A 14,444-nucleotide genomic window follows, 5' to 3' on the forward strand; every position below is an offset into this window, starting at 1 on the left:
AGCCGAGTGCCGAAAGCCTAGCGCCGAGTGCCAAGTGCCGAGGGCCGAGGGCCGAGTACCGAGCGTCCAAAGCCGAGCATCGAAAACTGAGCACCGAGAGCCTAGCGCCGAAAGCCTAGCGCCGAGTGCCGAGTGCCGAGTGCCGAGTGCCGAGCGCCGAGTGCTAAGAGCCGAGTGCCGAGTGCTAAGAGTCGAGTGCCGAAAGCCGAGCGCCGAGAGCCGAGCGTCTAAAGCCGAGCGCCGAGAGCCGAGCGCCGAGCGTCGAAAGCCGAGTGCCGAGTGCCGAAGGCCGTGGCCCGAGTGCTGAGTGTCGAAAGCTGAATGCTGAGAGCCAAGAGCCGAATGTCGAGGGCCGGGAGCCGAGCGCAGAGTGTCGAGAGCCGAGTGCCAAATGCCGAGAGTCAAGCGCAGAGTGCCAAGTGCCAGCAAACTAACGATACGCGGCAAATCAGGGCCCGGACGGACCGGGTGAACAGTGAAGACCCAATTGTAGCGTCTCTTCTGAATCGGTCCAATGAGAATTCGACGTTTCACGATTCGAACCTTAACGAGGAGAACCCGACAACATGCGAACGCGAGGAGCACGAAGGGTCTCGTCGCCGCAGCAAAAATAATTGCCGTTCGACGCGTCGATATCGGAAATTTGACTTTTTTAAGAGCATCGCGGCTCTTCCATTTATACTGCTATCGACTGGTTTCCTCGAGACGCTGCGGAGAATACTGGGAAATCGCGAGGTGAACCTCGTCGAAGTCCTTGGTTCGGTATTAATATTGCAATCAGTGACGTATCATTTCTGATTACGAATTAAATTGTATTTCTGGTAATTGTTTAGACCAACGTTCTCCTTGCCAATTTTATTGCGCCTTTGCTATATTGTATATTTTGATGTGTGGATTGAGAATTTAAGAGGAAAAATAGTCCCTCCCCCCCCTTTTCCTTCTTGAGATATAAATATTTATATGTATATAAATGTTATATATATGTGTAAATATATGTATATAAACATTTATATCTCGGAAATGAGAAAAGAGAGTTTTTCGTTTCAGATTCTTAATCCACACGTCAAACAATACAATATAGCAAAGGCGCAAAAAATTGGCAAGGAGGACGTAATTCTCTTCACTTGTCGCTTTACTCACACTTGTTTGTTCGATAGTTGCCACTAGTTAGCGGATTTTATGCATTTTTGACAAAAATGACTGGTCAGCAACAAAAATCTAAAAGTATGAGATACTTTCATATATATCATGTACGATTTATTAAAATGATTAAAAGAGAAAAGACATTTTCGTCTGGCTTTCATTTCTTACAATTAACTTAGACGATATTCATTTTGCACAAAAATCCAAACTCTAGTCATTCCCTTTCATTTTTTATTTTTAGCACGAAGGTTTCGTCCCGCGTTGACGCATAGAAAATAAAATAAAATAAAATACAAAATAATAGGGGAAAGTGCGAACGAATTTCTCACGATGGACAGCTTCAACGAGAACGATACTGTGCAACGATGGTGTTGCTACTGTATTGCTAAAATTGCTACTGTATTGAGACGCGTGAAGAATCTCCCAACGCGTTTCCAAGATAAAATGTTCATTTAGTTTCGTTCGATTCGTATCGACAACAACCATGAGCCATTATCCTGCGTTATTATTGTTTCGCTTGACTCGAATGTACCATCCCAGGATAGGATCGGATACTTAGCAAGGCAACGAGTTTTTTCGTGAACCGTGATCCGTCTATGAAATCCAATTCGACCCGCATAATTTAGCGGCTCGAGTAGATTAAAGAATAAACGTGGATCAAAGAGAATCTGATCAACGATCTAACCGGATTAAGTGCTCCATCAACAAGTTGCTCGAGCAGAAATATTCGGGACGCGCGGAAAGTAGAACTCTGGGAATTACGGGAATCGAAAGAAGCCTAATGCCCTATTGAACGTAACGACCGCAATCCGCCGACACCGCAGATAATCTATCAGCGGCGTCGCGTCGCGTCGCCCCGTCTCGCCTCGCGTCGGGTCGCGAACAATGCCGAAAAGTATTCGCCGCGCGCGAAAAAAAAGGAGCTCGTCCATTTATCTTGTTCACGTCAGCCGAGACATGCGCCCGAAAGGTACAAAATAGTCATCCGACCTTGACTAATCGAATTTTTCGAGTCGTTGATTGAACGATTCAGCGGTCCCGATAACGAGCATCCGATTATGGTTAGTGAAGTTTTAGATGGCTGATACCGACGCCTATATAAGAGACAATTATCGGCGTCGTCCGGTGTCGTAGTGCATTCCATTATTCGCGCGGACACCGTGTACTCGAATCAGCGTGAGTATCCACGCGAGCCTCCGCGATCGCGTTATTATATCCTCGGATTATTACGCGCGGAGCCTCGTAATTGCGAACGTAATTTCGAGGAATTTTTTTCCGGACTTCTCTGGATTTGTCTGCGCGATCGATTCTTTTGTTCGTCGGGGAGAACAAGGAATTTATGGCGGGCACGTCCGGCAGGAGCACAACGGGGCTACGCGCAACTCGAATTGCGCGAGGGTGGTCCGGGTGAACGTGTTTGTTCGATGTTGAACGCCGCGCCGGGAAAAGTCAGTGAAACTCTGCGGCGGAAATCTGTCAAAAACAATCGCGGCCTGACCGTTTCCGCGCAATTAACCGCGGGACCCGCGTCGCGGCGCAAAGCGGCCGCAGCGAAATGCCACCCGAGGATATTCAATTAAGGCGGCAATTTCTTTCTCTTGCCGGGAACAACCGGTTTTCTTGGCGGGATCTTGTAGCTTAACTCTGTCGAAATGTCTCTGGAAAATTGCAAGTTGGCAGTCATGGTGATCCCGAAAATATCGACTGTCGCGTCGTTGAAACCTTTGTTAAAGCACTGGAACAATCGATTTGAAACTTTCGCTGTACCTTCGGAAACAGCCCCTACCATTGTCCGCGATCGAAACGATAGGCTGTACAGATTTTCAGTAAAGTCAAAAATACCGACAGTATCGCTTGCCGGAGGTAATCGATACTCTTCGCGAAGTCTTACAATTAGAGTTGGACACCTTAAAAAAAAAAGAAACCTCGTACAATGCTGCTACGTCACTTTCGCAGTTAGTTGACGCGATTGAAACGAAAGTATCGGAACAATCGATTCGAAATTCGAACGGAAATAATCGGGAAATAATCCTCCGGAAAAAGAACTCGAGTTCTCCAAGTGAAATTGAACATCGAGTTCGACTTCGTCGATCGAGACATTAATCGCGATATCAGCGTCGGACGGTGTATGGAGGATCGACGAGCTGGTAATCTGACGAGCTTTTGATTTTCAGAAAAAATGCGCATATGTGTGCTGGTGCTGGTGTTGGCCGCGATCGCGGCCTCGTGCGACGCGAGCACGGACGGATTCAAGCTGCAGAGTGAGTGGCAAATGAATTTTCAAATTTCGACGACTTCGGGCGGATTGCTCGATAATTCGATCTCGAACTCAATCGGAACAATGCTTCGACCTGTTTCAGTGCCGCTCGCGTTCAACGTTCCGTTTGCGAGCGATAAACTTGTCAGCGTTCTCACAAGCCTGAAAACATGGATGCAGCAAGGTCATAAGAAACCAGACATCCCTATTCTGGAGCCCTTCCAGTTGGGCCACGTGCCACTGTCAGTAAACAACCCCTTCATCAGGTACGTACAGCTTCAATTTTCTATCAACTTCGGCAAGAAGTTTCGAAAGTATACGAAGCTCGTATATCGGCAGACTATTAAAAAAATGATTGTTGTGCAATGATATGCAACGACAGGTATTTTGGAAATCTGGATAACCCGTATGTAACCGGTTTGTCGAACTTTAATGTGAAGAAGGGCGAGTACAACCTTGAGGACAATAAAGCTGTTATCAATTTAAAGTGGGATGCTATCTATTTCTTGGCAATGTACGACGTCACGTCGTTGCAAGTGGTGGATTTGCCAATGGTGTTTGGACAGGGTGCTATGGTGTAAGTATTTCATAATATTTTGCCTCTCAATGACTTGCAGTCTGCTCAATGACTTATACAGGGTGTCCCAAAATGTCTCGCAATCCGAAAGTGGGGTATTCCTGAGGTCATTTGAAGCAACTTTTTCCTTAGCGAAAATGCAATCCGCGGCTTCGTTTACAAGTTATCAACGAAAAACAGTGACCAATGAGAGACGAGATCAGCTGGCGCGAGACGGCCGAGCCAACGAGCGGAACTGGGCTCCGTGCACTCGTTGGCTGGGCCGTCGCGCGCCAGCCGAGCTCGCCTCTCATTGGTCACTGTTTTTCGTTAATAACTCGTTAACGGTGCCCCAGAGAAAATTTTTGTAAAGGAAAAAGTTGCTTCAAATGATCTCAGGAATCCCCTACTTTCGGATCGAGAGACATTTTTGGGACACTCTATAGTTTGTCATAGCGTATACGATTTTCGACTGATCGGTAAAAGCAACAATTTCATATTGAGACGTTCGTTTTGCTTCGAAGCGAAGACAGCTTTTAACGCTAAACCTATCGAGCCCTAAAAGTAACTAACGCACGTTGCTTGATAACGATAAGAAGATTGAATTATTTAGACCTTCCGCCATGTTTGTTATAATGTACGCGCGCTTCGATCGAAGATTCCGTGAAATAGCTTCTTTTAATTTCAGCAACTTCGATATCGAAAATGTGAAACTGGTCATTTTGACCGGTTTGGTACGTTCAGCGTTAACAGATTGTACGAACTTTCCGCTGTTTCCAGTCGACGTTGGCGCATAATCAGCGTCGCGCTCGTTCGAATTCGAGTCGAGAACGATCGCTTATCGAACGAGACCGACTCGATTCCACAAAGTAACGTTATCTCCGAGCGATACGACGAAACTGGTATCAGCGTCGAAAATTCTTTTGCCGACGTATAAACACGGTTCTCGGCTGATCACACAGTTCCCTAGCGTTGCTAAAACAGAGTTACCCGAATCGAGTAAAAACGTTCCCAGCCATAGATCTCCGCGGGAGACCGGCGGGAACGAAGACCCGAATTATCATCAACGGTATAGAAATTAATTGAACTTTGTCTTTCTCGTATTCAGAGCGGTAGCAAGAGGTCTCGAGATAACTATAGAGGTGAAAATCGCCAAGAATTCTGGAAACAAGTTGGACGTGTCAGATTTAAAATTGACAGTTAGTCTGGACAAACTGGAAGTAAGTGTCAAACATTAATAGTTTAGTTTCTAATATAGATGAACACTATTTTCGCCAAAATCGCGATGGAACGCCATTCGAAATTTTAACTGAATATTATTTTCGATTAAGTTCAATCGCTTTTCCGCGATTTCGAGTTTTCAAATTCTTTTCTCCCGAAGCGATTCAAGAACGTATTTGGTGAAAATATGTATGTAAAACGACCGATGAAAATAATGTTAAGTCCGTTTTCGATACGGTACGCGACTATGCAATTGCATTAGATTAGGTGGTGTTTTTGAACGCTGTGTTGAAACGATTAATGTTACAGTTCAATGCCAGTGGTTTATTGGGCGACCCAGACGAGTCTACGAAATTCAGCGATAAAATATCTGCTGAAATGCCAAAGATGATCATCGACAATCAAGCCAAACTGTCGTATTATGGTGGCCAAGCCTTGAAGAATATCTTGGATCTAACTCTAGTAAACATGACGTATGATGATTTTATTGCAATGATAAACACATAATGAATTTCACGTTAAATCATGATACTTTATGAATGAATAAATTATATTTGGTTAACAGAACTAGCGTGGTTGATAATCCCATCTCGAAAGTGTATGATTAAGATACTTGTTGCAACCGTCGCACACGATTGTTCTAAAATCAATTGCAACGCCATGCAGAACTTTGATTTCAAATAGCAATTGGAACGCGTGCTATGTTGGAACAAGGAGATCGTAGGGAAATCCTTTGGCTTACATTTCAATTGTAACAAAGAGCGAAGAATTAACATCGACGTGGTTCTAACGCGATCGAAACGACGGCTCGATAAATTCCCGGATTTTCGTCGCCTTTTTCGCCTCATTCACCCGAGATCCCTTAATCCCAGCCGCGTAATTAGCCGGAAATCTATGCGAAATCGATACACCGACCAGATCCAGGCCGCGATAAATCCTTATCTCGCCGCAGCCTCGATCCAAGTGCCGATGTAGCGATGGAAATTCCCGAAAACTGCTTGGTATACTACGAGCCAACGGGCTACAAAGCAATCGGCAGACATCTGAATAGCAGAGGACACTCCTGCTTTCTGTGGAAACGGCGAATCAGTGGTCGATTTTCTTAGAATATGCGACTGAAATGAAAACAAAGTTGTTTCGTAAATGGAAAATTGTTATGTAGCTTGACTTGTCTATTGTCTAATAATATTTTGAACAAATCAAAATAATTAAAAATTATCGAAATCTTGTCAATCAGTTTCCTCCCCTATCGGAACGAGCGAGCCCCTAATTGTTCAAAAACCGAGAATATGGTCTCAAAGTATGTACATATTAGGTCATTAAGTATGAAATGTGCGATTATCTGAAGCATCAAGTTTGATATCCGATGTTTCCGATATTTCACTTCGATCGTCGTTTCTTTTTTTTTGGAGTGAGATGGGATACGCCTTCTGCCTTTCAGACGCGCTCTTTTGTTCTCAATGGTCCATCGTATTGTCGTCTGAGGGTTAAATATTGTAGGCCATGGATAAGTCAAAAGTTCGCGTTATTTTCGAATATGAATTCCGCCGTGGAACTAATGCAGCGCAGACAAGTCGAAATGTTAACGAGACGTTTGGCAAGGATGTAGCTAATGAACGTACGGTACGTCGATGGTTTGAAAAATTCCGATCTGGAGATTTTGGAATCCAAAGTGAACCGCGCGGCCGAGCTGAGAGCAAGGCCCGAAATATAATAAACCAAACTTTCAGTCTCCAAATCGGACATTTCATACTCAATGACCTAATATTATAATAACAGAGGAATTGGATAGCAGATAATATTCGTGACATAACTTGCAAAAACCTGCATTTGCAAAGAAAGGAAGCCTGATGTATCGAAAACACCGACCGCAATCCGCAGCGATCAGAGATAATCTATCAACGCATCGGGACGAGAACAATGTCGAAAAGTATTCCGCGGAGATTGAAAAAAAACAAGCGTTCTCATTTATTTTCTCCGCGTCAACCGATATATTTACGCTCGAAAGGCATCACCTTTGCTTCGCGGAGACAAAAAATAGTCATCCGATCTTGATCAATCGAATGAAAACGAATCTCTCGAGTCTCTGATTGAACGATTGAGCGTAACTGATAACGAGCATCCGATTATGGATCCTAAAGTTCAGGTGGCCGATACCGGCGCCTATATAAGAGACCATTACGGGTGTTGACCAGTGTTAGAGTGCAATTATATATCGCGTGTACGCCGCAAACTCGGAGAAGCGTGAGTATCTGTTCACAGTTTCCAACGACCATATCCTACAAATTCTTTTCCGTTGTCTGCATTCGCACGGTTCGCATCGAGGACCATTTTATTTCGTGAATCGAAAGCCGACGTTCGACGGTGGATTAGCTAAGCGGTGATATGGAATTGAACAAATTAAAGAACCGAGGACTATTTTGATTTTCAGAAAAATGCGTGTAATCGTGTTGGTGTTGACCGCGTTGGCAATCTCGTGCCACGCGTTCGAGGATGATCTGTATCTGCATGGTGAGTATTCTTTTCGATTGTCAAACTTTCGCGACGTCGAGGATCCTGGAGATTCAGTCGATTGGTGCAAGCAAAGTGTTACGGGTTTCGTACTGTTTCAGGACCGGTCCAGATCGAGACTTTCGAAACAGGAAAGCTCGTTGGCTTCCTCGAGAAAGTGAAACAATGGTTGAAAACTGGCCACGAGAAACCTGACATCCCTGTTCTAGACCCACTTAAAAAGGACCATTTTGAGCTGGATATAACCAACGAAGTCATTACGTAGGAACGCCTTCCATTTTTGGTAATGTTGTATGTATATGTGTATATGTATTGATTGGTTGTTCTATTCGCAACGATAGACTGAAGGGTACGCTGGACGATCTGAGAGCAACCGGTTTGTCAGACTACGACGTGCTACAAGGCGACTTCGAGCTTGCTGGATTAAAAGCCAAAATCAAGTTGGTCTGGCCCGACATCGATCTTATGACCAAGTACCACCTGACGGAGGCACAACTGGGAGGTGATTTGAAGCTTTGGGGTACTGGAAATATAATGTAAGTATCGCAGCTGTCTTCGAACAATGTTTAATAAATCACCTCGATAATTCCTTTTTGGAATTATTTGGAACCCCCATATAGGGGGTTCATTTTTTAGGGGTAACAATTTGATAAATTTGTCGAGACTTCCATTTCGTTCGGAATTTAAGATAGAGGCCGTTCTTTACAGCTCCCGATAGTACTTGCTTGAAGGACCGTAGTCCAATGATTAAAGCCCGATACCGGATCGCGTTTATTCTAATTGAAATCTCAATAAATATTATCTAATGGAACAAACTCGGCTTACCGAATCTACCGTTATCTCAAAACGATAAGACGAAACTCGTGCCAACATCGAAGAAAGCTCGTTTGCCGACGAGAACATGATCCTCGGTGGATCAGACAGTTCCCTAGCGTTCCTAAAACAGAGTTGCCCGGGTCGGATAAATACGTTCTCATCCATGGGAACGACTCTTCTGCGGGAAACACGATGAGGCTCCTCTATTGTCTATAGTAATTAATCAAACCGTATCTTTTTGACATTTAGGGCTTTAGTACAGGGTCTCGCCGTAGACGTAAACATAAGCATCTCCATGGATGATGACGGGAAGTTGTACGTGAAGGATTTAGACGTGAAGATTGCCCTGAAATCACTCAAGGTAAGAATATATCAATAAGTTGATATTCACGATGAAAATATGAACGTGTTAACACGTTCGCTAGCAGTGTCGCACGTTATGCGCGACGACCACGATTTTGTGTTTCACAAGAAGAACATCGAATGAATTTTGTGAATATAATTATCGAAAATTCGAGCAGGTATATTATCGTATTTTATAAGATGATACGATGTATTTAATACGATAAATACAATAAACATAACTACGTATGCTAGTGAAGCTGCTAGCGAACGTGTTGAATAATTCGATAATCTTTGCGAACCCTGATTACAGTTCGCAAATTCGGATAAGGGTTACAATTAAACAGGATCGATTCTTAATGTTACAGTTCGACGCCACTGGACTGCTCGACGACGATCAGACATCGAAAATACTCAGCAAGATCGTATCCGAAGTAGCACCACAGATTCTCGTGGACTATCAAGATAAGGTATCGAAATTAGCTGGCGATTTAGTGAGAAAAGTGATGAACGAAATGCTAAGCAAATTAAGCATCGGTGACATAATCGGCATGATCAGTTAGGATAACTAACGTCTCTTTGTCCCGCCGTATATTCACCATGTCTTCTTTCATAAACGAATAAATACATTTAATTAGCAGACTTGCCGTAGCCTGAGAACTCCACACCCCCTTTCGATCTTTTACTTGCTGCATCATTAAAGGTCACGTTGAATGAAATGTTAAACACCCGCAGGCGAATCGTCGCCGTTGAAGGATTGTCGTATCGCATCCAAAAATCATCTTCACATGCGACCGATTTATTTTTATTTGAAATACTGTTGAAAGCGTAACCGCTGTACGAGTCGCGATACTCAATTTCTTACGCATAAAATGTGCTAGACCATACGTACGCAGACAGCGGACGTTCTGCATTTATGGTTTAAATTGATATGGGAAGTATAGTGCAGCGAAGACGCCGCAAGAATTCAAGTATACTGTTTACATTGCTTGCGATTCGTTAAAACCATTAAGAAAAATACACTTCATACAACATTGCAGGCAACTTTCCCCTCGCGGAGAGAGTTTTCCTATGTAAGACGGAAATGCTGCAGGTTAGAAAAACTATTTTGTGTACAAAGTTAAAATGGCTTCGAGTGCAAAGGGTTAATATCGTGGTCGAACATCGCTCACGAGAGAAATCAGAACGTAAGATTCAGATCGAACAGCTCGCAAGATCTCGGTACGCAAATTCTTTTTGTGCCACATCGGATCTTTTTGCGTCCTCGAACGACTCGTTCAAACGTCGCGTAATGAAACACTTAATGATATATTTTCTATCCAGCCTTTACCATAGTCCCATTAATTCCTTGTACATACATATCGAAGGGTTATTTCGATAGAAGAATAAATAGATACGTGATAATAGCTGGAGATCATAGGGAAATCCTTTGGCTTACATTTCAATTGTAACAAAGAGCGAAGAATTAACATCGACGTGCTTCTAACGCGATCGAAACGACGGCTCGATAAATTCACGGATTTTCGTCGCCTTCTTCGCCTCATTCACCCGAGGTCCCTTAATCCCAGCCGCGTAATTAGCCGGAAATCTATGCGAAATCGATACACTGAGCAGATCCAGGCCGCGGTAAATCCTTATCTCGCCGCAGCCTCGATCCGAGTGCCGATGTAGCGATAGAAATTCCCGAAAACTGCTTGGTATACTACGAGCCAACGGGCTACAAAGCAATCGGCAGACATCTGAATAGCAGAGGACACTCCTGCTTTCTGTGGAAACGGCCAATCAGTGGTCGATTTTCTTAGAATATGCGACTGAAATGAAAACAAAGTTGTTTCGTAAATGGAAAATTGTTATGTAGCTTGACTTGTCTATTGTCTAATAATATTTTGAACAAATCAAAATAATTAAAAACTATCGAAATCTTGTCAATCATTCTCCTCCCCTATCGAAACGAGCGAGCCCCTAATTGTTCAAAAACCGAGAATATGGTCTCAAAGTATGTACATATTAGGTCATTAAGTATGAAATGTCCGATTACCTGAAGCATCAAGTTTGATATCCGATGTTTCCGATATTTCACTTCGATCGTCGTTTGTTTTTTTTTTGGAGTGAGATGGGATACGCCTTCTGCCTTTCAGACGCGCTCTTTTGTTCTCAACGGTCTATCGTATTGTCGTCTGAGGGTTAAATATTGTAGGCCATGGATAAGTCAAAAGTTCGCGTTATTTTCGAATATGAATTCCGCCGTGGAACTAATGCAGCGCAGACAAGTCGAAATGTTAACGAGACGTTTGGCAAGGATGTAGCTAATGAACGTACGGTACGTCGATGGTTTGAAAAATTCCGATCTGGAGATTTTGATATCCATAGTGAACCACGCGGCCGAACTGAGAGCAAGGCCCGAGATATAATAAACCAAACTTTCAGTCTCCAAATCGGACATTTCATACTCAATGACCTAATATTATAATAACAGAGGAATTGGATAGCAGATAATATTCGTGACATAACTTGCAAAAACCTGCATTTGCAAAGAAAGGAAGCCTGATGTATCGAAAACACCGACCGCAATCCGCAGCGATCAGAGATAATCTATCAACGCATCGGGACGAGAACAATGTCGAAAAGTATTCCGCGGAGATTGAAAAAAAACAAGCGTTCTCATTTATTTTCTCCGCGTCAACCGATATATTTACGCTCGAAAGGCATCACCTTTGCCTCGCGGAGACAAAAAATAGTCATCCGATCTTGATCAATCGAATGAAAACGAATCTCTCGAGTCTCTGATTGAACGATTGAGCGTAACTGATAACGAGCATCCGATTATGGATCCTAAAGTTCAGGTGGCCGATACCGGCGCCTATATAAGAGACCATTACGGGTGTTGACCAGTGTTAGAGTGCAATTATATATCGCGTGTACGCCGCAAACTCGGAGAAGCGTGAGTATCTGTTCACAGTTTCCAACGACCATATCCTACAAATTCTTTTCCGTTGTCTGCATTCGCACGGTTCGCATCGAGGACCATTTTATTTCGTGAATCGAAAGCCGACGTTCGACGGTGGATTAGCTAAGCGGTGATATGGAATTGAACAAATTAAAGAACCGAGGACTATTTTGATTTTCAGAAAAATGCGTGTAATCGTGTTGGTGTTGACCGCGTTGGCAATCTCGTGCCACGCGTTCGAGGATGATCTGTATCTGCATGGTGAGTATTCTTTTCGATTGTCAAACTTTCGCGACGTCGAGGATCCTGGAGATTCAGTCGATTGGTGCAAGCAAAGTGTTACGGGTTTCGTACTGTTTCAGGACCGGTCCAGATTGAGACTTTCGAAACAGGAAAGCTCGTTGACTTCCTCGAGAAAGTGAAACAATGGTTGAAAACTGGCCACGAGAAACCTGACATCCCTGTTCTAGACCCACTTAAAAAGGACCATTTTGAGCTGGATATAACCAACGAAGTCATTACGTAGGAACGCCTTCCATTTTTGGTAATGTTGTATGTATATGTATATGTATTGATTGGTTGTTCGATTCGCAACGATAGACTGAAGGGTACGATGGACGATCTGAGAGCAACCGGTTTGTCAGACTTCGACGTGCTACAAGGCGACTTCGAGTTAGCTGGATTAAAAGCCAAAATCAAGTTGAACTGGCCCGAAATCGATCTTATGACCAAGTACCACCTGACGGAGGCACAACTGGCAGGTGATTTGAAGCTTTGGGGTACTGGAAATATAATGTAAGTATCGCAGCTGTCTTCGAACAATGTTTAATAAATCACCTCGATAATTCCTTTTTGGAATTATTTGGAACCCCCATATAGGGGGTTCATTTTTTAGGGGTAACAATTTGATAAATTTGTCGAGACTTCCATTTCGTTTGGTATTTAAGATAGGGGCCGTTCCTTCCAGCTCCCGATAGTACTTGCTTGAAGGTCCGTAGTCTAATGATTAAAGCCCGATGCCGGATCGCGTTTATTCTAATTGAAATGTCAATAAATATTATCTAATGGAACAAACTCGGCTTATCGAATCTACCGTTATCTCAAAGCGATAAGACGAAACTCGTGCCAACATCGAAGAAAGCTCGTTTGCCGACGAGAACATGATCCTCGGTGGATCAGACAGTTCCCTAGCGTTGCTAAAACAGAGTTGCCCGGGTCGGATAAATACGTTCCCATCCATGGGAACGACTCTTCTGCGGGAAACACGATGAGGCTCCTCTATTGTCTATAGTAATTAATCAAACCGTATCTTTTTGACATTTAGGGCTTTAGTACAGGGTCTCGCCGTAGACGTAAACATGAGCATCACCATGGATGATGACGGGAAGATATCCGTGAAGGATTTAGACCTGAAGATTGCCCTGAAATCACTCAAGGTAAGAATATATCAATAAATTGATATTCACGATGAAAATATGAACGTGTTAACACGTTCGCTAGCAGTGTCGCACGTTATGCGCGACGACCACGATTTTGTGTTTCACAAGAAGAACATCGAATGAATTTTGTGAATATAATTATCGAAAATTCGAGCAGGTATATTATCGTATTTTATGAGAGGATACGATGTATTTAATACGATAAATACAATAAACATAACTACGTATGCTAGTGAAGCTGCTAGCGAACGTGTTGAATAATTCGATAATCTTTGCGAACCCTGATTACAGTTCGCAAATTCGGATAAGGGTTACAATTAAACAGGATCGATTCTTAATGTTACAGTTCGACGCCAGTGGACTGCTCGACGACGATCAGACATCGAAAATGCTCAGCAAGATCGTAACCGAATTAGCACCACAGATTCTCGTGGACTATCAAAATGATGTATCGAAATTAGCTGGCGATTTAGTGAGAAAAGTGATGAACGAAATGCTAGGCAAATTAAGCATCGGTGACATAATCGGCATGATCAGTTAGGATAACTAACGTCTCTTTGTCCCGCCGTATATTCACCATGTCTTCTTTCATAAACGAATAAATACATTTAATTAACAGACTTGCCGTAGCCTGAGAACTCCACACCCCCTTTCGATCTTTTACTTGCTGAATCATTAAAGGTCGCGTTGAATGAAATGTTAAACACCCGCAGGCGAATCGTCGCCGTTGAAGGATTGTCGTATCGCATCCAAAAATCATCTTCACATACGACCTATTTGTTTTTATTTGAAATACTGTTGAAAGCGTAACCGCTGTACGAGTCGCGATACTCAATTTCTTACGGATAAAATGCGCTAGACCATACGTACGCAGACAGCGGACGTTCTGCATTTATGGTTTAAATTGATATGGGAAGTATAGTGCAGCGAAGACGCCGCAAGAATTCAAGTATACTGTTTACGTTGCTTGCGATTCGTTAAAACCATTAAGAAAAATACACTTCATACAACATTGCAGGCAACTTTCCCCTCGCGGAGAGAGTTTTCCTATGTAAGACGGAAATGCTGCAGGTTAGAAAAACTATTTTGTGTACAAAGTTAAAATGGCTTCGAGTGCAAAGGGTTAATATCGTGGTCGAACATCGCTCACGAGAGAAATCAGAACGTAAGATTCAGATCGAACAGCTCGCAAGATCTCGGAACGCAAATTCT

At 43.2% G+C, this 14,444-nt stretch overlaps 3 protein-coding genes across 3 annotated transcripts; all 3 read left to right on the top strand.

The window, feature by feature from the left end:
* Nucleotides 1–2,210: 2,210 nt before the first annotated feature.
* Nucleotides 2,211–5,744, top strand: LOC117225506 (uncharacterized). The gene is made up of 6 exons (XM_033479138.2): nt 2,211–2,319; nt 3,318–3,404; nt 3,504–3,666; nt 3,783–3,977; nt 5,065–5,176; nt 5,487–5,744. The coding sequence occupies exons 2-6, from the start codon at nt 3,323–3,325 to the stop codon at nt 5,682–5,684; spliced, it is 750 nt and encodes a 249-aa protein (XP_033335029.2). The 5' UTR covers nt 2,211–2,319; nt 3,318–3,322; the 3' UTR covers nt 5,685–5,744.
* A 1,595-nt stretch (nt 5,745–7,339) lies between these two features.
* On the top strand, nt 7,340–9,488 carry LOC117225507 (uncharacterized). The gene is made up of 6 exons (XM_033479140.2): nt 7,340–7,421; nt 7,609–7,688; nt 7,790–7,949; nt 8,030–8,224; nt 8,754–8,865; nt 9,215–9,488. The coding sequence occupies exons 2-6, from the start codon at nt 7,613–7,615 to the stop codon at nt 9,407–9,409; spliced, it is 738 nt and encodes a 245-aa protein (XP_033335031.2). The 5' UTR covers nt 7,340–7,421; nt 7,609–7,612; the 3' UTR covers nt 9,410–9,488.
* A 2,207-nt stretch (nt 9,489–11,695) lies between these two features.
* Nucleotides 11,696–13,852, top strand: LOC117225508 (uncharacterized). The gene is made up of 6 exons (XM_076519302.1): nt 11,696–11,787; nt 11,975–12,054; nt 12,156–12,315; nt 12,394–12,588; nt 13,118–13,229; nt 13,579–13,852. The coding sequence occupies exons 2-6, from the start codon at nt 11,979–11,981 to the stop codon at nt 13,771–13,773; spliced, it is 738 nt and encodes a 245-aa protein (XP_076375417.1). The 5' UTR covers nt 11,696–11,787; nt 11,975–11,978; the 3' UTR covers nt 13,774–13,852.
* The last annotated feature ends 592 nt before the right edge of the window (nt 13,853–14,444 follow it).

This window comes from Megalopta genalis, chromosome 2 (assembly GCF_051020955.1).
Source record: "Megalopta genalis isolate 19385.01 chromosome 2, iyMegGena1_principal, whole genome shotgun sequence".
In the NCBI taxonomy this organism is placed as follows: domain Eukaryota; kingdom Metazoa; phylum Arthropoda; class Insecta; order Hymenoptera; family Halictidae; genus Megalopta; species Megalopta genalis.